The sequence below is a fragment of the Seriola lalandi genome, unplaced genomic scaffold (assembly GCF_002814215.2).
Source record: "Seriola lalandi dorsalis isolate HSWRI2012SDOR001 ecotype SW California unplaced genomic scaffold, Sedor1 jcf7180002054926, whole genome shotgun sequence".
Classification (NCBI taxonomy): Eukaryota; Metazoa; Chordata; class Actinopteri; order Carangiformes; family Carangidae; genus Seriola; species Seriola lalandi.
This window is the reverse complement of record NW_019525478.1, coordinates 348119-372098: the sequence shown is the minus strand read 5'-3', so window position 1 is coordinate 372098 and position 23980 is coordinate 348119. Positions and strand designations below refer to the sequence as shown.

Below are 23980 nucleotides of genomic sequence, written 5' to 3'. Positions count from 1 at the left end.
GAGAAAAAAGGGGCAGCATAACCTGGCTGGTGGATCCTTAAGCCGGCGCTGTATAATGTAGTCTATACTGTATGTGTAATCCCTAACAATAAAAAACTGTTTAGCACCAATTTTCCTTTACTTTTAAAACCTTCTTTTTTTCCTGTTTCAGACAACTGTGGAGGCCACATCTGGAAGACAGATGTAGTCCCAGAGCTTGTTCTCTTGCCTTTGACTCTCGCTCTCTCTCTCTCCCTCGCATTCGCTGCTTCTCACTCACTCTCTCCCCACTCTCTCTTTCTCGCGTCTTTCCCTCCCTCCCTTCTCTTTTTGGGAAACATGAGAGCTGGTTTAATTCTCTTTCTCTCTCTCTCTCTCTCTCTCCCTCTCTCTCTCTCCCACCCCGGCCGGACCACCCACATTCGGAAACGCCTAGCTGTTCCTGAGGCAGAGCCGCCGGCAGTTTAGAGACAGAGGGAGAACGAACGAGTGCGGGAGAGAGAGAGAGAGAGAGAGAGAGATGTAAGGATGGGTTATGACTGACGGTTTTAGCAGAGTATCAATTACATCAATGTCAAAGCCATAACCTGCCATTGTGTGAGGGGGAGAGAGAGTCTTGGACGTCTGAGGCGGCTGCTTTATGCTCAGCTGAGTTTAAGCAGCAGGAATCCTGGGCTTTTGTTCCTCGCACCGCAGCTATCTTTAGCCTCTCACCTCACTCTCCAGCAAAATGATGTTTTTCATAATCATGCATCTCAGAAAATACAGAAAAAACCTCATGCTTAAAGTTCACCTCTGTCCTTTTCTGACCATCTATAAACTGGACAGAATTCTCCATAACTTGATCATTTCTATAAGAATGAATCATTTCAGATTCAAAGATCTCAATAAAAATAACAGTGAAATCTTCTTAAAGCAGCAGCTTTTATTTGCTTGATAAGCAGGAAATAAGTATCTCTCAGTTCACCTCAAGCATTTAAACTTCTCAGATATTATAGTCAATGTCTCCCCCTTGTGGATGTTTCTGAGTATTGCATCTTTGAGTGTTTTTAACCATCTGCTCTAACCCCTTCATAAAAAGTGTGTGACAGTTGTAACTAATCACTTTAACGGTTAATAAAATAATGTATCATTTCTTTATGGATCAATAATAAGCCACTTGTGAGAAAACAACTTGGCCGCCAGGTAGTGATGAATCTATTCGGCTGTTGTGTTTCTTCCAACAATGCGATTTATTTAAAGCTGCATTAATAAATGATAATTATGACATGACTCAGCTCTGCAGAGCTTTAACGTCTTTAAACACTTTGTTTTGTTTTGTTTTTCATGGAAACTTTAATGTTGTAGTTCCCCCTCACAGCTCTCCTGAAGCCAACAGAGAAGTGCAGAAAAGCCTGGTACAAAAAAACGGTTTTGGTTTAAAAAAAAAAGCTAATTTCCCTCTTTGTGGTAAAAGTACGGGGGTGAATTTTTATATAATTCACCAGTTTAAATTTAAAGTTATGTATAATTGAGGGTGTGGCGACTTTGAGTGACAGGTGGGTGAGCGCATGCTTACCACAAACCGGCATGCAGCGACGTCTCAGCTCCACAGAGGCCCAAACTCTTTGCCCTGTGTGGATTGGCCGGGAATTAGGGGCGGAGTCAAACACTGCCAAGATGGCGACGGCGGAGCAGCCCACTCTGAGCTTCAAAAACGCTCTTCAGAACCTACAGGTGACGTCACGGAGGCTACGTCCATCTTTACGACCTATGTGTGCGCCTGAAAGCAGCTGTTTTCAGGGGGAAAACCTCTGGAAACCCACTGTGCACTATCTGCCCAGCGCCAAACAGAAGATAAAGAAATACCAGAAAGTGAATATTGGGCTTTTACATTCATTATGGTCACCAGAAACACGAGTCCAAATAAATGCTAATGCTGCTGGATGTTTAAATTAGCAAGCATTTGCTAACAAGTTCGCCATATAAACGTAAAAAGGTGACGTGTCAATGTTTTGTTTAAAGCCCCCAAGTGGCCGAAGAAAATACTTACGACAGGTTTAACAACATTTGTATTCCCAGACTTAATGTATTACTGTAGCTGGAGAGAATTTAATCATTTACATTTATGACTTGTAGCTTGTATTAATAACTAGTGGCTGAGGAGGTTGAGGGATCAAGACGCTAACTGATAACACAGAGCAAATTATTCCAGAGGAAGATGAACACCAGCCAAAGGGATTTTTCAAACCTGGCAACCCAAACATTGTTCCTATTAATGTGTTATTACTGGTCCATTAAGCACAATTTGTTTACCATTAACAAAGTAATCAGCTAATACAGAGTGGTGATTAATAGTGTAGTGGTCAGGCATAAATACTATCCTTATAAGTGCTAGCTGGTGAGCCCCTAGCTTAATAATACGCCGGTTTGCTGAACACAGTGAAGTGACTTTAAGGTGCAACTTAATGTGTAATATATTAAAATTTGAGATTATCTCTTATTTAGTTTTCTGCGTTTTCCTTCTCCCCACCTCGGTAGCCACTGATCCCACAGTGGCCCCCACCATACCCCCGAACGGCCCTCCCACGAACAGGCCGACCAGGGCTCCGAACAAGGCCTCCCTCCTCACCAGTGTAGTCAGCCACCTCACCCAGCTCGTCAGCTTCTCCCACAGAGAAGAGGGAGCGGGGGAGGAGGCTGAGACATCGGCAGGGGGGAAAATACTATCTATATCCACGTCGAGGTCTCCCACGCTCCTCTCTGCCTCCGCCCGGACCGCTTCCATCTCCTCTTCCGTAACATTTTCCTCTGGTTGTGAGTCTGAGGGAGACACCTGGTCGTTCAGCTCCTCTGCTCTTCTCTGTCTCGCTATCTCTACCTGCCTCTCTCTCACTCTCTCCTCGGCCTCTCGGTACAAAGGGCAGCTCAAGTGTCGTGTCTCCGTCACTACCTGCTCAACCTTCTCCAGCAGCTCCTCCACAGCTTTCCTCTCCTCCGGTTCCCCACCGCGGGTTTCCAGGGTGTGGTAGCGCTCACCGCATTTTTCCACCAGCTCCTGGAGGTCCTTGCGCCAAGTGACGAGGTATTCTTCCAGCCGCTCGTCCTCCTCCAGCTCCTCCGTGTGGGTGAAGAGTATAATGGTGTTTCCGGTGACTGCGGAGGGGCCGAACAGCGTCGTCAGGGCAGCCAGCGCCTTGGCCTCTCCGTCAGCGGGCTGATTCACAGGGACACACAGCAGGAAGGCATGTGGCCCCGGGCTGGATAAGGCGATGAAGGAGGAGATGTGTTTTCTCCTTTCCTCTGGGTCGCAGTCGGAGCCGAACCAGGCTGGACTGGTGACAACAGCCACCTACACAGAGCCGGCAGAAGCATAACATCAAGGTTGAACAGTGTTTGATGTCACTGATGTGTTACTGTAAGCAAATAGAAGATAGGACAAGTAGGATTTGAATAGATTACACTGGAGGTGACAGTAATCCATGGAAAGCTGGACAGTAAATATTTGTGTATGCAGATATGTGGTGCATGTATCATGTATGTACTCAAATATGCAGATGTATAAATATATATATTATATGTACCCACAAAAATTAATGCTTTTTAAGATCTCAATAAATCAAAATTAAGACCAAACCATGTCGAAATGATTTCTTTTACTCAGACTTTTGTTGTTGCTCTCCTGTAAACGATGTTTTAAAATAGAGGCAGAAAATTCAGATGTGAACACCAGGACTACACCACTAATTTTGCATGTAGAAATAACTATTACTTCCTATTACTGCTAAACATTTTCTAAATCCTACTACAGAATTTCAGATTAATTTTTAGATAATCAGAGGGAAAATAACATGTTCTTCATGTCTAGTAGTGCAGACCTTTTAGCCCACAACACTTTGCACAATGATTGTTTATTTTATTTTTTAAATTTGTGTCTGTTAATAAAGTGACATTAAACAGCATCATTACTGTTGAGTTATTAGCGAGTTATTCGTTTCTTTTCCACCAGTCTAAAACTCAAATTTAATACCTACAATAAATTTACAGTTAACATAAGATATTATTTTCCTTTATTTTAATTTCAGACTTTTTGGAGTTTAATGACCTGTGTCAGGATTTGAGTATTGCATTCCTCTATTTAAGTTTTAATTTTTTAACATTTTCAATCAAATTTATGGCTGTATATCTCTTGTTGTAGCCACTCCATGTATTTATACCCATTAGCTGCCTCTGCTATATAGTGTTCAGCCATCCCTGCACTGGATTCAAATGGTCTGGACAAGGGTTACACTGAGCTGAATGAATGTCACATAATGACATAATCCAAAAGAGCTGGTTCCAGGTTTTATGAGCTGGACAATGTTTGCATTGGTACAATTATAGCTACAACAAATTCCAACGACACATTCAGTCCTTCATCATGGTCTCTTTATTGGCTGACGGAGAAGCAAGTTTCTATTCTTAGAGTTTCCTCCAGTAACTACAAGTGTTCCCGAACCGACCACATCTGAGGTCTTAAGGATTATAACTTTAGTTTGGCCATAATGTTTGCAACTGGATTTGATTTTGCATCCAAAAAAAACTTTAAATTTAAGGTGCCTTTTTCTAACTGTGGTTGTCAATTGATGTCATTCCAGATAAAGCTGCTGCTGCTGCTGCTGCTTATAAACTTGTTCATCAGAGATGTGGTCACTGCCCAGGAGAGATTAAAATCCTGTAAAAGCCACAATGTGATATTGATAATAATGATCCAGACATGTTTTGTGTAAAAGCCTCTGATATGCGTCTTTATTACCCTTGCCTTACTGGCCTTATATGTACTACTGCAGGTGTATTTTCTGTGTGTATTTCACTCTCACCTGTCTGCCTGCGACCTCTCCTCTGTGTTTACTACACTCCTGGGCGTCTGTGCCCTGCTCCGAGTCTTGCAGGCCCAGGATGGTGTTGACTGCTGGTCTCTTTCCTGCCCCGGCCCGGCCCAGCACCACCAGCCTCAGCTCTGCTTATCCGGAGGAACAGGCCCAGGATACACAGCAGTGGAGGGGGGGATGAAAGAAAATGTCATTTTCACTGTATATGGTTTTGTTTATATGTCACACTGACTGCACACTGAGAGAGAAGCTACACAAGTTTTTCTTAAATGCATAAAGATAACATTACTTGAACTCCTATAACCTCCTTGTGCGTGCATGTACAACAAGTAAAAGCCTATCTGTTCATTCTGCGTGCTGTTTGATATGATATCATGTCATCAGTCCGTGAAGCCAGAACCGCTTTAAAAAATAAAAATTTCCCCAGAAGTGACAGCGCCCTTTGCAGCTGCCGTCAAACCGCACGATTACCCGAAAACACGCAGCGGGAAGCCGCGCCTACTGACTTCTCTCCTGTTGGTGTCTCTCAGACACGGTTAGTGAAAACACAAGTCATCTACACATGAACTGTGGGACTTACCTGACTGTGAAGAAGACGCGGACATTTCTTCCTCCTGTTCGCTGCCGGTGGTTAGTGTTGAATCAGGGATGAGAAAACACTTCCTGGTTCCTGCAGCCTGAGTCAGACCCGCCTCTGGTCCTGGACTCGCCACTTCTCCAGAGGTGAACACAGCTCCATCTGTTGTGGCGGCTGAGGCACGGTTTCTCAACCTGCGGCCCGGGGACCGCGCAGGGTCCGGTGTAAAAATGAGTACATAGTTTTTTAATCACTTAAACCCATTTTTTTTTTAGATCACAATTTAGAGGCTTGAATTACAACAGCTTAGATTTTCACCCCTCCCACTTATTATTACTTTTATTTTGTTTTTTGCATATTTCAACATATATTTTCAATTTTACTTTATTGTTAGTCTGTTACCCAGCTGTACCTAATCTATTGGTTATTGTAATTAAAATGAAAAAGTGCATTTAATGTAGTATCTATATATCTAACTGATAACAGATGGGTCCATGCTAGTAGCCCTGTTAGCATAGTAGTGCTTTTGGAGCTAGTTTACGTCAGCATGCTAACTGGCTCATAATGGCAATGCTAACATGCTGATGTTAAGTAGCTACACTGTTCACCATCTAAGTTCAGTGTGTTGCAATGACAGTGTTTGCTAACTGGCACCAAATGTGCATGAAAGTTTGAAAACAAATTTCACAGCTACTGAAAAAACTAAAAATGTGAACGTCCTGGTGGCACAAGAGGAAAAGTGAAGGATCGCCAGAGTTAGCCGGCTTCATCCTCTGGGCTCCAGAAACACAATTTCACGGTTATCCATCCAGAAGCTTGTTGAGATATCTCAGTGTGGACCAATGTGAGTGGTCCATCATCTAATAAAAATAGCAGAAGCTGCATCATGGCTGAACAGATCATTATTTTAATGTTGCCATCTTGTTAAATCTGAAGCTCTGACAGTGAATTGCTCGAACAGCTCTTGATTAACACAAGGCTGCACCCCAAAGGTGTTTTCTATCACTACGGTACAGTCAAAGTGTAAATGCTGTATCCACAGTAAAATATCAAATCTATAAAACATGAAGGCATGACAGTACTTTTTACATGGTAAAAGAAAAAAAAAAATAAGCAGGTGTTAAATACATTATCTTATGTTGATGATGAGCAAAAGAGAACTTAACTATTCCTGTACATTTCAGTAAAAAAATCCAAATATACCAAGACGTGTACAGGACACCAAACAACCACACCCCCTTAACAGCGAAACTAATGCACACTTACATTCAGTGAAGGCACACACCCATTCATACATCACACTGTACAGTAACAGTAAAACTAAGCTGACATGCCGAGAAGGATTAGCCCGTTCAGTAAAATGTTTCATTTAAAAAGTATGACAATTAGAAAATTAAGAGAATGAGGTTTTTAAAAAAATACACTTTAAAAACATGTTGACACTAGAAAGATCCAAGTTTTCAGATGCCAAGCAGTGGCTTAAATTAAAGTCCGAGGGTCACTCCTGTACGGGAACCAATCCAGTCAAATCTGCCGACTCCAGACTGATTATCGTCCTTTACTCACAGGCCAGGCATGATGTAGGCGATGTTGTCCAATGTATTTGACTGATGTAAGAAGAGAGAGCTGTGTTAGAGTGCTGCAACAGAGGCGTACATGATCATTGCCAAGTCTGCATCTCCTGGGAGCAGTGAAAGTGAAAGTGAAAGTGAAAGTGAAGAAGGAAGCTGACACCACCCCAAAGTAACGATGTCAATACTGTACCAGGACGTTTCGAGGGCATCCATTTAACTGTGGTATCTGTGCTGTGAGACAGGTCAGCGGCCCCAGAGCGCACAAGATGGAGTCGAGAAGGACAGACAGACTCCCGGACACGGCAACCATCCCCTAACACAAAGAAGCATCACCCACATGATTCACTTACTCCACTGCACAGATCAAACATCTCAATGTCAGACTTATAATCAAAAATGTGGCACAAAATTAAAGCTTCTTTTTTGTTGTTGTCTATTTTAGATATTAGATATAGATTAAAAGAATCACTGCATGTGGAGACTTACCTCTGTTTCCTGTAGTCGATGCCCAATCAGAGACAGGGACTCTCCTAGTAGCTGCAGGTGGGCTGCTGCATCGATGGGATCAACATCTGGGACTCGTGCAGGGGACAGAGACATAGCGGCGGGAGCTCTGTTCGGCGACACCATCCCTGTTCCTGTTGCAACAACTTTTATGACAAAAGACAAATTTTAGACAACAGTAATGAGAGTTGAGGATACTGAGATTACACAGTTTTCTTATTAATCTCTCAGGGCTCCAGACTGACACCAAAATGGTTGAAGCACAAAACCTGCCAGGACCGATGCATCACCCGACAGACTGAGCTCTTCCACCACTTCTTTTCAGGGGGAGAACGAAATGATCAACTTCAAAGGGGTTAAAATGGGCCGGGGCCATATCACACTAGTATTTCTTAAATCTCCCAGTAAATTGTGCCTCATTACAAATATAGTGATATAAATTTTGTTTAACATAATTAAAGAAGAGGAGGTCTCAAAGCCTCCTTCATGAAGAAATAGGCTGTAACCAAATCATGTGCTACCAGTGAGAAAGTTAGTGCGGAGCCCTGTCTCTTTAAAATACCTTTGCTTTTGCTCTCACTGGAGCTCTTGTGTTTGATTGTTGTGGCCTCAGCTTTGTTCTGTTTGTGCTGCAGATACTGAGCTTTCTGCCTCCAAACCTGCACAGAAAGAACACACAGAAAACACGGCACGCTGAGTGCAACGCCACAGCTGCAAGATTAACAGTGATATTCCATTACACATTCAACTTTTCCCCCAAACGCTTTCTCCAGTATTAAATACAAATAAGGGAAAAAAACGTACTAGTTTGTCTTTCTCGGGCATCGCCTTCCACACCTCTGCCAACTTTTTGCTTAGCTCACCAAAGACTGAAGATTAGACAAACAAACATATTGTTAACACAGTTTCTTTTAGTAATACTTAACAGGACAGTCTGCCAACGGCTGTATTTACAAGAGAGTTATTCTGTACGTCAGTATTTGACCCACCCAGTCCTGGCTGTTCTGCATTTATGTTGACCCTGTACTCCTTACAGAACACCTGATATGCTGTTGTGTTCTTCTTCTTGGGCTGAATGAAGACAAGGAAAAGAAACAATAAAGTAAGAAAGAAAAACAGCTGTACTGGGTTGGACTCAACAAATACAATCATTTTCTCTACTTTCGAACACAGACTGTCAACCCTAAAAGAAATATATTTACCTTATCTTTATCTTTCTCGTGCTTCTCCCGATCTTTCTCCTCTTTCTTCTTCTTCTTCTCTGTCACTCCATCACTGCCTTGATGGTGGTGTGGAGGGATGGGTGTGCCCATGGCGTACATCGGACCAACAGCGCTATGAGTGACAGTGGGATGGGAGTGGCTGTGGCCCCTCGACGAGTCTGCAGAAAGTCATACAGAGGTTATGACAGGGGTCAAGGGTTAAAGGTTAGAGAAGCTGAAAATATATAAACTCTGAGGGATGAACCGACACACTCAGACAATAGTTCAGTTTGATCTTTCACACTGGGTTCAGTGAAGAAGCAGCCGCTTACCCAAATACTGCCACACAACATATGTAAAGACAAAACTGAAAATTTGATATCTTTATACTGCTCATTTCTGTTTCACAGTTTACACAGTATTTAATGAAGCATTACACCACAGTTACACTTGCAATCCTCAAAGCTTTCTACAAATGTGCCAGTGTCAAATTTCCAGTCTAAATTTATTCTAGCCAAAAAATATCACTGTAAACAATATTATCACAATATTATACCAATGATACTATCATTAGAGCTGAAGTAGTGAAGTGCAGTTAGTTTAATAGTATAACAATAATAATAATAATAATAATAATATAGTATAATAAAGAAAAATGACTTCCCTCCCTGATCCACAGATTTTATCAAACCTAACAAACTGTGTTGAAGGCCTCACACATCCATTCAAGTTTTTATACATGTTATGATTTCTTTAAGGTGTTTATGTTAAAAGAAATCATTTCAAAAAGGCCAAATGTTTTTAATGTTTGGCACAATTATACTGGGCCCCTAGAAGCCTCTTGCACTGCCTGCCATCTGCACAACTACTGACTGCTGTCAGTTGAAAGTGACCCACAAAGAACCTAAAGTGCACAAATACTGAGCAGAGGGTTTCCTCGTGTCAGTCATATCAACGGTTGCTCTGTCTATCACTTCACATTGTGTCTAAGCACCATGGCCATGGGAGCTTCAGCTGGACAGACAAGGGGCTTGATGTGCTGGTCCTTCTGTGTACGACCAGTAGAGAGGCGCTCTTGTGGCTAATTGGAAATGACGGTAATAGAAATGAATAAACTCACCTCCAAATCCTTTGCTGTGCTTCTTGTCCTTCCCACTTTTATCCTTATCTCTGTCTTTCTCCTTGTCCTTTTTCTTCTTGCTTTTCTTGCTCTTCTTTTTCTTTTTTGACAGGTGTGTGTATGAATCGTCTATAACTAGCTCTCCCGCCTCCAGCTCACCCCCAGATGAAGAACTATCATCTCCCATTCCACCTCCATAATGACCTGTTTTAACAGCAAAGCAACACAGAGCACATGTATTAACAAACAAGACAAAGCATCGAGTTCAAAGTGTCAATTCCTACCAGTGGAGACACATCTTGATCATAGACTATATGTAACCAGGTATATTTGGATGACAACTGTTACTGACTAAACAATAACATGACTTGCATCTCCTGGAGCATCATTTAGGTTTCTCACCTTCCACCTCCACCTCTTTGCCCACTACAGGCAGTGGATCTCGATTCTGCTGCAGCTTCTTCTTGGGTGACTTGGAGAGCTGTATCCTGTCTCTATCCTTCTCTTTCTTCGCACCTCCTTTGGATGAGTGTGGCGTGAACGGGAATGTCTCTCCTTCCTCTTTCTCTGGCGACATGATGAGCTTCATCTTCAGCCCGTCGGCCTCGCGTAACGTCAAAGGCTCCTCTTTGGGAGCTCCGCCGTGGAACAGAGATGACTTTGAGGAGGAAGAGTGCTTCTTGGAGGAAGATGACGAGGAAGAGACAGGACGGGAGTGAGAGAAGGAGTGGCTCCCTTTGCTTCCACTGCCACTGCTGCCCTCACGTTTACGGTCCTTGGAGGAGTGTGAGGAGAAGGAGGGGTAGGAGGGTTTTTTGTGTAAGTGGGGGCTGGGGTCCGAACCTGTGGCCAGGGGAGAGGTGATGGCCTGCAGGAGGCCCATCGCTGTATCTGTCGGGTGGGAAGATGACGGGGAAGACAGAGGTGGGGAGCGGTCTGCAGACTTGTGCTTTTTCTTGTGGGGGGGTGGGCCTGAACCATCATGGTCTGGCACACGGAAGAGAAAGAACAAATTAAAAAATGCAGTTAAGAGTCAATTTTTGGTGAATTAAAAGATTATTACAATATATCAACATCTCACCTCTGTAATAGTAGTCATCGCTATGTTTTTTCTTCTTTTTGTGTGAGTCCCCCCCCAGCATGAACAGTTCTGAATCCTGATGGGAAACGACACAGTTACTTACCAATTCATATACATTTTTCAAAATATTAAAATGTCCAATAGCACTGTAATATCTAAAAAGATTTCTGTGATATTAAACTATTAAATCAAGTTATTGCAGAGACATAACTTACCTTGGGTCGTTTCTTAGAAGACTTTCGGACCTGAGCAGCAATCTCCTCCTCTTCTCTTAGCAGATCCTTGTACGACCTCCTCTTCTCTCTCTGGCTGCGACCAGCTACAAGGCCCCTGTCTCCATCCATCCCCACATCTAAAATATAAGACATCCATACCTGTAGGGTAAAAACTTGATTCTCTGCGACACGTGTGCAATATTTAACAGCCTATATGATGAGTCTTGTTACGTTTCTTGGCATGTTCTCCCTTCATAACGCAAACTAGCATACAAACAGAAGTGCATATGTTTCATAAGCCTGTGCAATAGGAACACCACAAAACAACATTACAAGAAGACATTACCCATTCCTCCTTTGCTCTTGATCTCCTCAAAAGCCATGGTTCCTCCTTTTTCAACACGTTTACTTGTCACAGGATGTCACTGACAACAAAAAGGCAGGATAATGACCTGTTAAGTGAACACAGAGAAAAAAAACAATCAAAAGAAAGTTAAGGTATTGAATATTGGTGCAGTAGTAATAATAGCATCGATTCTGCCCCAAAATAAAGAATAACAGCAGTTCAGGGTAACAAAGTGGAAAACTTCACAACATCTTTTAACGTTACCTAGACATCAACAAAGGTAACTACACCTACATGGCTATTTGGTTGCTGCAGCTATTCCTGGTTAGTACTACTACACTGAGCCGTCCAAACAACACTGGAGAACTTGAGGAAAAAATGCCATTTGCGTAATATCACGTTAATGATGAGGTCTGTCGCCTACAAAAGAGTACAAAAATGATAGCTAAACAAATTCCCGCCTACTTTTGTAAAGATACACAAACACACCCCCCTCTCCATTCACTTTGACTCCTTAGCTCCCCATTCCCAACATTTCCAGCACTCGACTCCGTCCCGCCGAGCGAGTCCTCAGCTGGCCGGTGAGAGCGGCTAAAGAAAGCCCGAGGCTTTCACCCACAGTTAGGCCGCGGTCGCCTCAAGTGGACAAAAACACAGTGGCAGACATGCATTCAACTCTGCTTATGTCTTCTTCTTCCCTGAAATGATAGCATGTGTAGTTTACAAACACCGGGAGGTGAGGAAATAATGTGTTTATTCAATTTTACTACCTCTATGAGATCTCCAATTTACGCGGGTCCGGTCGCCATCTTTTATCGGCGAAACAATACGTGTCCGTGTAGGGGAGGGGCTTGGATAATGCAACCAATCAGCGTGAGGTAAAGTAGCAATATTAGCAACACATTCGCTAAAGCTGTAATTCAATGTATCCTATTATTCACAATGGCAATTACAAGGAGCGCTCTCATTTAAAATGTTGATATTGAAATAAGTATAGTATAATACAACGAAATCCAGCTGCACATACCAGTCTTTATCACATAGGATGAAAGACAATATTTCATGAATATAGCCAAAGATATTGATTTATTGATTTGCACAACCATTTACAACAACAGCCAAATCAGTTTTTACAATACAGTTGACATACAAACGTAACATGCAGTACAAGAGAAAAGGCATTGTGATCCAAAGGTGTTGCTGATAAGAAATCAAAAATTACAACAGTGAAGACTGTGAAACCATTTCATGAGAAATACATTTCATAATGATCATAGAGCTTGGCTAACAATGGCAGGCAACAAGAGAACATGTCAGCGCACAAACACAGCGATGACTCACTCATACACACACATCACACACTTACACACACACACACAGTAGAGAGCCGAGGTCCCACTGCACTGGGTTAGCTTCTTTTCCCCTAGCTTCCTGTTCTCAATGTATTTTACCATTTGGGGTTTCTTTTATCTTTCTTCCGAAAGGCTGACATGCAATACTCTTTTTCTGTCCTTCAGATGAATGGTTATCTACTACACAACAGCATTGGCCACACAAAAACTTTAGCATCTTTTCAATTTAACCAAGACAACAATAATTTTGTTAGCATTGTTAGCATATTAGTGCACACACATCAAAATCTTACCAGAGCTGTGCTTGAATGCTAACAAAATAATCAGTCTTAACTTGACTTGGTTAAAATGAGGAGTTGAAATGTTACTGTCCAGCACAGTAGCACTGTAGCAGAACATTTGTTTTGACATATGGACAGAAAACCACAGCATCATGGTTCCGGTTTGCTTGTCTGGATGCTAGTGGAGCAGAGGCTTGCTTGGAAAGGAGCAGGACTTCAGCTCTCTATACACTTCATCTTCTACCTATCCCCCAAATTCTGTTTCTGTAGACTGAGTGATGTAAAACTGGCCAATAAATCAGTCACCTCATCCACCTGGGGGGAAAAAAACAACAACAAAGCAAACATGTATATGTTGGTGAAAAACAAACACATAAAAAATCATCAATACCTGCAAACTGAAGAACATACACATCTCAGTTTAATTACACCATAAATCTTGGTGTTTATGCATGTGAATCTGAGTGCGTCGGTCTCACCTGCTCTTTGGTGCGTGTGTGCTGCAACTGTGTGGAAATGTGTTCCAGCCGCTCTTTAGCTTCACTCTGTCCCATTAAGTTCAGGTATTCCCTCAGCATTTGAATAATCTGTAAAGGGAAGTTAGATAGAAGCCACCATGATCTGTACCATCTGTACCAAAACACCGAGCTCTGATCTCATTACACCGGGTAAGTTTAATGCGTTCTCTCACCTGTGTGACTTCCCCTCTCAGGGTTTCTAAGCTGCGTGAATCTCCCTCCTGCAGAATGTTGAGCTTAGAGCGCGCTAGATGCAGCGGCGTCCGGCCTGCTCGGTCGAGGGCGTCCACGCGGGCTCCTTCACGGAAAAAATAGGAACACAAATGTTTACACATTACAGATGCTTATTAAACTGTTGTGATAGACACTCAATTCTAACTGACAAATACTTTTTAATCTTTAAAAGTTTATTAGCTCTGATTGAAAAGATTGGTGTTGTTATTAATCTGACATCACTAATTTGTTGAGACCTATTTGCAGCAACATGGTTTTATTTTGTATATTTATACATACATTTTGAAAGTATAGCAGGATTATGTGCTTACTGTCCTACAACTGAACTATAGTGCTACACATAACTTATAAAATATATTACTGGTGAACAGTTTAGTCATCCTTCTCAATCAGTGCTCATGGGAGCTTATATTAATCTACAAGACACTAATTGTGTTACATCTTTATAATTTACAGTTAAAAGGTACCATTCAGAGTTTTTGACCATGAGCAGATATAAGGAGTCATGTTTTAATGAGCGAGTCCCGGTTTTGTTTGTATTGAGCACACAATTGACTCAATACACATTATAACGCTGATGCACAAAAAGAAGTACAATAACATGCCAGCAAAGGCAAGGAAGAACAAGCCGGCAAGCTCGTAACATGGATGGAAAAATCCAAAACAAAACAAAAAAAACACAATGGCTTGGCAAAAGTTTGATGATAGGGGAAATGCACTCCACCCATTTGTTAGACGTCAAGGATATGCGTATGCAATCAATTTTTGGTGGGAAACACTCAATGCAAATATAAACTCCACACAGTTCCTTAAATTAAAAATATTCACATGAGCAAAAAGAGGTTTAATGGAGAAAGAGTTTGATATTTAGCGACTGGCCGTGGTTTACTGAAAGCACTTTGTCTGCTGGGCACTGTGACTGTCTTCACCTCCACCTAGTCCATGATTTTCCCATATTACAACAGTTTAAAGTGCATTATTGTACTTACATTATGACCCCTACTGCTTACTTATGCACATGTCTGACTGACTCTTGTCAGTCACAGTCAAATGTACTGAGGCTCAAATTTAATTAGTTCAAAATGTATACACATGCAAAAAAACTTCTGCCCAGACTGAGTAAATTGTAAAAACCTGTTGAATCTTTGGGAACAATAAACCTTTACAACCCCTCTAAGTCCATGAACCACCCACCTTTATGCATTACGCCTTACACACGCTCCTTCATGGCAACAGATCATTGAAAACTGTCCCTTATATAGTGTTAAAAGTTGATTTTATTCCATTTATTTTCAGCTAACTTACAAAGAGCTCTGCTTCGATGGGAAACTGAGTAATATGTATACATAAAGAACTCAACACTTCAGCAGTGGTCTTACCTCCTCTCAGCAATGTGGTGATTACAGGCACATGGTTAGTACAGGCCGCTGTGGAAACACAGGGTGAAATGTGCACAATATACATTAACGGAACTTTTTCAAACCACTTGTTACATGCAGAATCATCACTTATGTTTTTTGTTTATGTCTTTTTACAGCGTATCTGTACACTTTAACAGGTGTGAGCCTGAAAGAGCTGCACAGTTTGTGTGTCAGAGTGAAACCACAGTCATATGCAATATTGACCGCCGTGCTGTGGGTTTTACGGGTCATGGTGATTGTTCTCTTACCCAGATGGAGGGGGGTATTTCCCAGACTGTCTCGCTGGTTGGGGTCAGCGCCGTGGCTCAGCAACAATTGCACTATTGACATATGAAAATAAGATTTGACTAATAAATGGACAAATTAGTTTGATTAAGAAATTGATAAATTCATCTGTGGGATTAGCTGCAAAGCAGCACAGTTGTTCAGTGTATTGTTCGAGGACACAATTTAGAATTGGGGGTTTCCAGCTGTCCTGCTGCATTATATGTGATTTCCTATGATACTGTCATGGCAACCTAATAACTGTCCCCGACCTACCAATGCTCTCATTGCCGTTGCAGGAAGAGAAATGAAGAGCTGTCCTTCCCTTGTCATCTGCTGCACAGGGGTCTATGTCCTCTTGCAGGAGCTTTCGAACTGAAGGAACACAACTTTATTAGCAAAAAACACGTCCTTCTCCCACACCGCTTTAAAAAAGAAGGTATTTCATGGTACCAACCTCACTACTCCTACCTGTGTCGATATCATTGCTGTTCGCTGCCTCCCTCAGTCTCTTCACAGCTGTGGAGATAAGACATTCAAATTGAGAGGTATGTAAATGTGGATTTATGATTGGGTGAATGAGGTGATTCTGTGTGGCATCGGGGAAACAAACAAGAGGACAGCACTTTACACTTTTCAAAGGGGGCTGTGTAATTGTCATATAATGCAACTGCATACTGCTGATGAGGGTTACTTTATGTTTGAATAGGAAATTTGTATGATGCTGATATGAAGAGATGAGACTAGATATCTAGTGAGATTTTATCATGAGACTTTGCTTAAATGCTGATACAACTTCTTACAAATGTAGTCAACACATTGCTCTCTCTACACGCTTACACTACACATTCACATTCAACAACCTGACTGCCCCTTACCGTAAATATCTTTACCGATAGGACCCTGGTTCCGCACGGCTCTGTGGTGCCGCCTGGCCCGGCTCCCCGTCATCTTCCCCAGCTTGCTCGCCACGCCACCGGCGCCGCCGAGCTCTGCTCGCCCGGGCTCCCACAACAAGTGCAGGTACCTGAGTTCTTTGTCGTCTCTCTGTCCGACTCGACCCAACACCACTTTGCCTTCACCAGTGCCACTTATCCCAAACCCGACAGCAGCGGTACCCCCGTCCTCCATCCCCTCCACGTTACCCCGCCGCTGCTCTCTGTCCGCCGCCGCCACCTCCGCTGCCGCCGCCTCCCGGGTTTCATCTTCGGGTCCGGGCTCCAGCATGTACTCCCCCTCGGAGCTGGATCGGTCATTATCCGACGCTGCTGCATCGATTGGGCTCCACCCGTCCATTCTCTATCGTGACATATGGAGGCTGTGTTTCTGCAACACTCGTCACATACGGTCCTTACTCCTGTCGAGGCAAAAAGGAAATATAGCCGTCATAAATATCAGGAGTCAACTTTGGTTACGGCATCTACTGCGTCAGCAGCGGCGGGGGCCATTGAACGGCGCGTCAACACAGACACTCCCCCATTAAAACCTATAAGTATTTAAACAGTGGAAGATGCTTTTTCTTCACGGCACCAAAATGTCCCCTATTTCACGTTTTCCATCTCATCGGATAAAGGTAGTAAAAAACACATGCATTGCACAGCCGACCGTTCCCCAGCGCACTGACGACCAATCAGATTCTCTGTTGTTCATTTGTTCCGGTCCAATAGGATCAACGCAATCAAGCAGCCAATCAAACTGTCCCCGCGCTGGACCCCTCCCCCTACCCGTTGAAAGGCTCTGCGCATGCGCACTGTAAATGAGTAATAATGCACAAAATATTTTTTAATAGAATTTTAAAAAAAGACAAACTTTGTATTTATTTTTTAAATGTTTATTCAGGTACCATGTAAAATGTATAATGCATAATCATTCTGTAACACCCACCCTCCACCTATATAGCTTCATATAATCTAAATTTCCATGATATGAAAATGGCACATTATAATGCATATAAATATTTTGTGAGGAATACTAATAAGGGACAAGGTGCCTCACATAGTAATACTTATTTTATCAGACTGTCCCCTAATTTCTCCTTTTTATTTCTAGTGTATAATTGCATAATTTTACTTCTTCAGGGCTCTTAAACATTATTAAAATAAAACAAGGAAAGAAATCACTCTTTGGTTGAAATAGTCAAGTGGTAGAAATCTGCAATTGGTGATGAGAGGGCTGCAAGAAGAGAAGCTAACCACGGATCTGTAGGATGGTATTCAGTCAAAAATATTTGGTCTTATGCAGGGAATGATTATGGGCGCTGGAGGTAGCAAGTATGAGGGACCTTAACAGCATCATAGGCATAGCTTTAACACGCTTTAAGGGATATTCGGGTTTTTTGAAGTGGGGTTGTTTGATCCTGATCAGCACACTCCCGGTTAGGAGATCGGACCGGGAGCACTGGCAGACTAGAAGAGCGATGTCTAAAACATGTCTTAGACACTTTTAAAAACACTCACCGAGACAATCCAATATCCGTTTAAATGTACGCTTCATGTAGAATATTTTCAGCGGTTTATCTTCCCGTGAAAACAGCACTTTCTTTTGGCACTACATTTTTTTCAACCACGCACAATCTCCTAACTGGGAGCGTGCTGAACAGAATCCACTGCAGGTTGATGAACCGACTATTCATGAGTGCCTCACATAACCCCACGTCAAAAAAAACCCCCGAACTGTCCCTTTAAGTAAAAACAATCATAAGTCAAGTCTCAGTCCTGAAGACATGGAGGCTCCAGCTTGGGCCAGGTAGTTGGGGAACGCTGGGTCAGCCCCCGATGTGTCTGCATCCTGCTCAGTGGGCATCAATCCAGCGTCGTGAACGTGCTGCCGCAGCCGACTCTTGGGAGCGACACCCTGCCGCTTCAAGTATCCTTGCTGACAGAACAGCGGCGGCTTGCGGTGGGTAAGGGATGAATGGAAACATGATTCTACAAAAAAGGACGAAGAAGAAACACGGGATTGAGTCACTGCACCACCTGCTGTACAATCAGTGACATCACTCAGTCTGGGCTACGAAGTGCAACGTGCTTACAGGTTTCAGTTTTCATTTCCTGCATTTATAACCAGCTGTGAGGTGCTGCTCTACCTGCATAGAAGGATCTGAGGTCAGTCTGGACACAGCGCTCCAGGAAGCGCCGCAGTGGCTGGATGTGAGATATGGGACCCTCCCACTCTGTGAGGAAGTCCTCAACCATGTGATGAATTGCCTTGGGCCTTGGTAGAGGCCAGCCGTGGGGACGGAGCTTCATTTCCTCCTCTGGGATAAAAAAAACTTTCATTAACTTTCATTCTGAGTTTGTTCTCAGTCAAAACTGCAGTGATTCTATTCCTAAGAACATTTACCTTTTTAATGGTAGTACTCACCGGTAGGAAGTGTGTCATAGTAGTATAAAACAGGGTGCAGAAAGTTGGATTTCCAAGCTCTGCTCCAGTCTGTTTCTGCCCTGTTACGCCCCAGATAGTCTATCTTCTTCTTCCCATACTGCATGACTACAACCACCAGTCCGTGGCTGGACACCTCGCGGCCCGAGAGAGACGAGAACTGAGGCAAGGCCTGGATCGGAAACTCTTCCACGTATTCACAGTGAGAGCTGAGAGTGACAGAGAGAGAGAGGACAGGACCGAAACATGATGAGCATGAATAAGAATTAACGGTGGGTTTTGTTTATTTTGAAAAAGGTCAGGTGATGAAGAGCCTTCTGTGAAATCTGCTCACACAGGGAGTGATACTTATAGGACGAATAACCAGCTGCTGCAATCACAACATTATCCGTCAGTTAAGGTAAAGTAGTGAAAAACTTATTTCTGAAAATGAAATACTTCACATACGACACTTCTACACTAATTTAAATGAGCCAGTTAAGATGTTCTGAACATCTAATGCTTCTCAGCCAGCGGTGATTCAGTGATGTTCACCAGGAAGCAGCTGAGAGCAGCAGCAGTTCTTTCTTGTCACCGTGACCCTCATCAGGACATGTGACTTGGGTCATGAACAAATAATCATAGCTGGTGACATCAAAATAACATCTGCTCACCCTCGAAGGAGTACGACATCCCCAAGCACTTCAAACATTTGGTACGGCCCAGAGGCCTCGCCAACCCGCTTCAGGATCCAGGACAGCAGCTGCGTTGTCGACAGCTTTGTCGATGGCCACGGGTTGCTGTGGTAACGGCGTTCAAGTACACGATGTACAGCTCGAGCTGTGGCAGAGAATCCATGCAGTTTATTAAAAAGAGCTGCACGTGCGGTTCAGCGCTCACGCCGACCGTGAGGATGTGACAGTTGTTTGCGAACAGGATTAAACAAGCTTTGCTGTAATAATGTCGGGACTTTCACCTGTGTAACGGAATCCGTGGATGAAGCCGCCGGCGGACGAGCGGTAGTCTCTGGAGTGAGCCGCGGTCCCCAGCACAAACAAACCGGGGGTGCTCTTCCCTTCATACCAGGCCGTCACCCCCGGCAACCTCCCTTTTGCATTGCCACTGTTTGGTGGGCAGGCAGAGCTAGGGAGATGTTTAAGAAATAAAACAGCTTTTTTAAATATATATATATATATAGTAACATGATACAAGAATTTGTCATTTGTAAACAGCGCAGTGCATGATTTATCATGAATGTATGGACACTGACACGTTACAGAAATCTCTACCTGTCGAATATGCTGAAGTTGAATCGGAATCCGAGGCATCGGATCACGCGGTCGTAGGGGTTTCGCGTGGAGAAGTTGTCGATGTGATACCCCGGCAGTTCTTCCCCAGTCACTTCAGAACTGTTCTTCCTCTTGTCCTGGTTCTGTTTGTACTTCTTTAAAGTCAGGTACAACTTTCCCCTCTTCTCTCTCTTCTTCACAGCTGGTCTCCTCCCGACTTGCTCCTTTCGCCGAGCGATAACTATTTTCTCCAGGCGCGCCTCCACCAACCCATCGAGGGACTTCAGCTGGTACGTGTCCAGTAACTCATTATTCACAGCTCTGAAACACAGAGACAGTTCAGGGTCAGTTCATGTTAAAAATGCTAACTCCAACCAGGGGTGCTTGTATCCTCTAGGGTACATCTGCAGTTGACAGAGGGTAAATTATGATTAAAAAAGTGTATACAAAATATTGTAAATATCCATGTTTATATAATTAATTGTATCAAAAAACATCAAATTTAAAGAGACACGGTTGCGTTTAGAAGACGAGAGGTTATGATACGGCATCGTCAGGTCAGATTGGAGGCTACAGTGAGTCGCTATCGGAAAGTGACGAGACGGGACGAGGCTAGCTGGTTAGCGACAAAGGCTAACATTGGCATTTTTTTCCCAGCACTGGAGTGAAGGAATGAAGTTTGATGCTGAACTCCACAGTTCTTCTAAACTGGTGAGTGAAGAGCTGTTAATGCTAACATTAGCTATGTAGCAATAGCAAAACGTGCAAATAGCTCCTTTGAAATCTCATTGGGTTGAGGGGTTACGTCTGAAAACCGGAAACCACTGATGTGGAGCAAAAATCATAGAGACAGAAAAAATAAAGGAAGAAATCAGCCGCACCTGAGATCTCCTACATAATGTGTTTGCCAAGCCAGTCGAACGGGGCTGGAGCTGAGCATGTGCACCCGACTGGCTTTTCCCAAGATGCTCTGGGCCGTTTCAAAGGCGGAGTTCCCCTTTCCCAGAATAAGTACAGCCTGGTCCTTGTAGTCCTCAGGGTTGGTGGAGATGGACTCGTAGCCCTCGACCAGCTCAGAACCGACAAACTCCACCTTCTGAGGAACCCACAAACCTGTGGCCACCAGCAGGACGCTGGAGGGGGAGAGGACAGAAGTACAACACGAGGCGATCTACAGTCCAAACCGACGTAAAAATGTTCATCTCTCAGGTTTTGTATGATGCAAAAATACCTGCACGTGTAATCTGACGCATGCTGGTCAGTCAGGACGTAGCTCACGCCGGTGGCCGACTGCGTTGCTCTGATCCGTCCGACGTCCACACCGTACCGGACCCTCAGCCCGAGCTCCTTCACAAACATGGACAGGTAGAGCGGGAAGGCGTCCGCCGGCGGGTAGAACTCGCTGCTCACTCGCTTGAACAGGAGGTCAGGTTTATCGCTCAGCAGCGAGTTCCAGTCGTGGCGCAGGTTGAACTCTCGGTTCTGCCTTCCTGTGTAGATCTTGTTGATGCTAATGAGCTTCCTGTGCCTGGGATACCTGGACACACACACACACACACACACACACACACACACACACACACAAAAACAGAGCAGAGATGGAAAGCATCAAAAGGTGATTTAAGACAGACAAATACGATTTTCCAGTACCAACAGGAAATGCTTTCACAAAGTTTCTTACTTGTTAAAGAAGCTGCCCGGTCCCGAGTTCCTCTCCAAGATGATGTAGTCTCTTTTGGCCTTGGAAAGGAAATGTCCCATCTGCAGCCCCGCAGGACCGGCTCCGAGCACACAGTACTCAAAGTGGCGGGTGCCATTGTGGTGGTGGCTATCAAGGGAGCATTTGACACAGCCAATCAAAAAGATGAAAAGGAGAAAACAAGGAAGGCTCGGATCCATCACCTGCTGGACATGAACAATGACACAACACAATAAAATCACATATTAAATCAATAATAACATTAAACCTTTTAGAATAAAGCAGTACCATAACATTTTGGAAACTATGGTCCATTAAAAAACACACAAAAAAAAGTGAAAAACTGGATCATAAAATGTGTTATTTGTGTATAATGTTGTTTTCCATTGTTTGTAAATCAAACTCCACAGCTACATGTTTTGGATTTAACCAGCTCGAGCCTGAATGAGCATCTGGGCCGCGATTAGGCAACTGGCTAAACTGAGGCTCGATACTCTGGAGCATATTCATACAAATTCCTCCTTAAAAAAAATTATTACGACATTATTACGACTTTAAACTTACAGGACAGGAAGCTAATGCTTAAACTTCTGAATTAGCTGAATTAGGCTGAAAGCAGCAGTGGACACGAGCTGAGTGTCTCACCCCCACCCACCCTACCTTTCTCCGGCTCTCCCTGAACTCTCCAGCCGATGTTATATCACCGATCCTGGGGATGCGGCGGCTGCCATCGCCCGCTGAACCAGATGTGAGGTCGGCTACTGCGTAAAAATAACAACAAAGAGTCCCGCGTCACCTTTTTTTATTTTTTATTTTTTACACCCGTCGATCCCTCGCGCGCAGCAGCAGCAGCAGCTGTGGTTTAGCATTCATCACACCTGTCGAGATCTCTACATGTTTACTAACGTGCTTTTTTTTTTTTTTAAAGACTGGATTTGTGCAGTTTCCCCCCCCACACACACACACACACACACACTCCCCACCCCTCTCCCATGAAAATCCACTAGCACTACCCACTTCCCCCTCGGATGACTAAAGCCAATGGAGGGCTGCTTGCATAAGGGGGCGTGCTTAGAGAAAACCATAGAACAGAGCAGATTAGAATAGAAGAGAATAGAGCACATGAAAGATGTCCTACATTCCCTGACTGAGCAGGTTCCTGTGGTGGGGGAGGTGCGCCTGGTGTATTTCACATAAAGTTAAAGATCCCCTCAAGAAGGAGTTTTAGACAGATGAACAATAATAATCTGTGTCTGATGTGTGTTTCTCTAATAGTTCAAATGTCTTACAGTTACTTCTGCCTCTTCTCCTTCACTACAACAACAACAAAACAAAAAAAAATCCAGGATATATGAATATGTTTTTTTGAACTTCTGGACCACGTGACGTGTGTTGTGGCATCTGTGGTTGTGATGTCACAAAGAGAAAAACTGAGATTTAAGGTGATCAAACTTCATAGTGTCAAAACACATTTTTAAAGGCCTCGTGAAATTATAGTATTATAATTATATAAATATAATATAGTGGTATTTTCTCTGTAAAATACTCACACTCTAGTCTCTATATTTCAAAGCTCATGATGCACCTTTTCACATTTTTTAAATTTTGCTATTTTATTTATTTCATTGGAAAACTCTCCTGCTGTCCTGTCTCTCTCTTTGATTCTCACTTGCTCAGCACTTTGAAAGCGTCAAGCGAAAGGGATTGGTTCAGATTGTATTAATAATGACAATAATAATAATAATAATAATAATAATAATAATAATATAGTATTGTATTGTATTGTACATTGTTGTCAGGAAGCCTAAAGGATGTCCACTTTAGCACTTCATGTTAAGGTGCTTTATATGTCACTGAGAAGCTTAATAGTATGGAAACAAATCGTATTCTATAAGATCATAAAAAGTTTTTGTGCATAAACTCTTAATCTGAAAAGTAACTGCAAGTGTTGAATAAATATTGGGGTCTAAAAAACTACAACATTTCCCACTGAAAAGTAGTGGAAATATGAATTATTATAAAAGTAATGTACCTGAGCGCATTACTTTAGTTTAATGTACTTGGTCACATGTCCAGCCTTGACATTTGATCAGAGTGAACTTTTGATTTCATCC

General features: G+C 43.0%; 4 protein-coding genes across 7 annotated transcripts; all 4 read right to left on the bottom strand.

Moving 5' to 3' along the window:
- Positions 1-884: 884 nt before the first annotated feature.
- Positions 885-5559, bottom strand: LOC111673783 (GTPase IMAP family member 7). 2 transcript variants are annotated; one of them, XM_023431650.2, is made up of 3 exons: positions 5410-5559; positions 4818-4957; positions 885-3310 (listed from the first exon to the last, which is right to left on the bottom strand). In XM_023431650.2, the coding sequence occupies exons 1-3, from the start codon at positions 5432-5434 to the stop codon at positions 2459-2461; spliced, it is 1017 nt and encodes a 338-aa protein (XP_023287418.2). In that variant the 5' UTR covers positions 5435-5559; the 3' UTR covers positions 885-2458. The 2 variants fall into 2 exon arrangements, with proteins under 2 accessions (XP_023287418.2, XP_087026172.1); XM_087170046.1 differs by having other exon boundaries at positions 4818-4960; positions 5410-5549.
- Positions 5560-6290: 731 nt separating this feature from the next.
- hmgxb4a (HMG box domain containing 4a) lies at positions 6291-12291 on the bottom strand. Of its 2 annotated transcripts, none has more exons than XM_023431695.2 (13): positions 12219-12291; positions 11449-11554; positions 11103-11239; positions 10888-10963; positions 10209-10793; positions 9807-10010; positions 8687-8865; positions 8474-8555; positions 8289-8353; positions 8047-8143; positions 7467-7630; positions 7171-7293; positions 6291-7013 (listed from the first exon to the last, which is right to left on the bottom strand). In XM_023431695.2, exons 2-13 carry the CDS (start codon positions 11483-11485, stop codon positions 6969-6971), a joined length of 1794 nt encoding a protein of 597 aa, XP_023287463.1. In that variant the 5' UTR covers positions 11486-11554; positions 12219-12291; the 3' UTR covers positions 6291-6968. The 2 variants fall into 2 exon arrangements, with proteins under 2 accessions (XP_023287463.1, XP_087026173.1); XM_087170047.1 differs by lacking the exon at positions 12219-12291 and adding an exon at positions 11743-12135.
- A 224-nt stretch (positions 12292-12515) lies between these two features.
- Positions 12516-17130, bottom strand: ankrd54 (ankyrin repeat domain 54). Its single transcript, XM_023431592.2, has 8 exons — positions 16397-17130; positions 15990-16037; positions 15795-15893; positions 15503-15574; positions 15213-15260; positions 13773-13897; positions 13561-13668; positions 12516-13396 (listed from the first exon to the last, which is right to left on the bottom strand). The coding sequence occupies exons 1-8, from the start codon at positions 16812-16814 to the stop codon at positions 13322-13324; spliced, it is 993 nt and encodes a 330-aa protein (XP_023287360.1). The 5' UTR covers positions 16815-17130; the 3' UTR covers positions 12516-13321.
- A 197-nt stretch (positions 17131-17327) lies between these two features.
- On the bottom strand, positions 17328-22843 carry foxred2 (FAD-dependent oxidoreductase domain containing 2). Of its 2 annotated transcripts, none has more exons than XM_023431683.2 (10): positions 22527-22843; positions 21849-22072; positions 21399-21704; positions 21049-21300; positions 20168-20488; positions 19855-20021; positions 19553-19718; positions 18882-19108; positions 18604-18774; positions 17328-18445 (listed from the first exon to the last, which is right to left on the bottom strand). In XM_023431683.2, the coding sequence occupies exons 2-10, from the start codon at positions 22064-22066 to the stop codon at positions 18213-18215; spliced, it is 2061 nt and encodes a 686-aa protein (XP_023287451.1). In that variant the 5' UTR covers positions 22067-22072; positions 22527-22843; the 3' UTR covers positions 17328-18212. The 2 variants fall into 2 exon arrangements, with proteins under 2 accessions (XP_023287451.1, XP_023287452.1); XM_023431684.2 differs by having other exon boundaries at positions 21849-22069.
- Positions 22844-23980: the final 1137 nt, after the last annotated feature.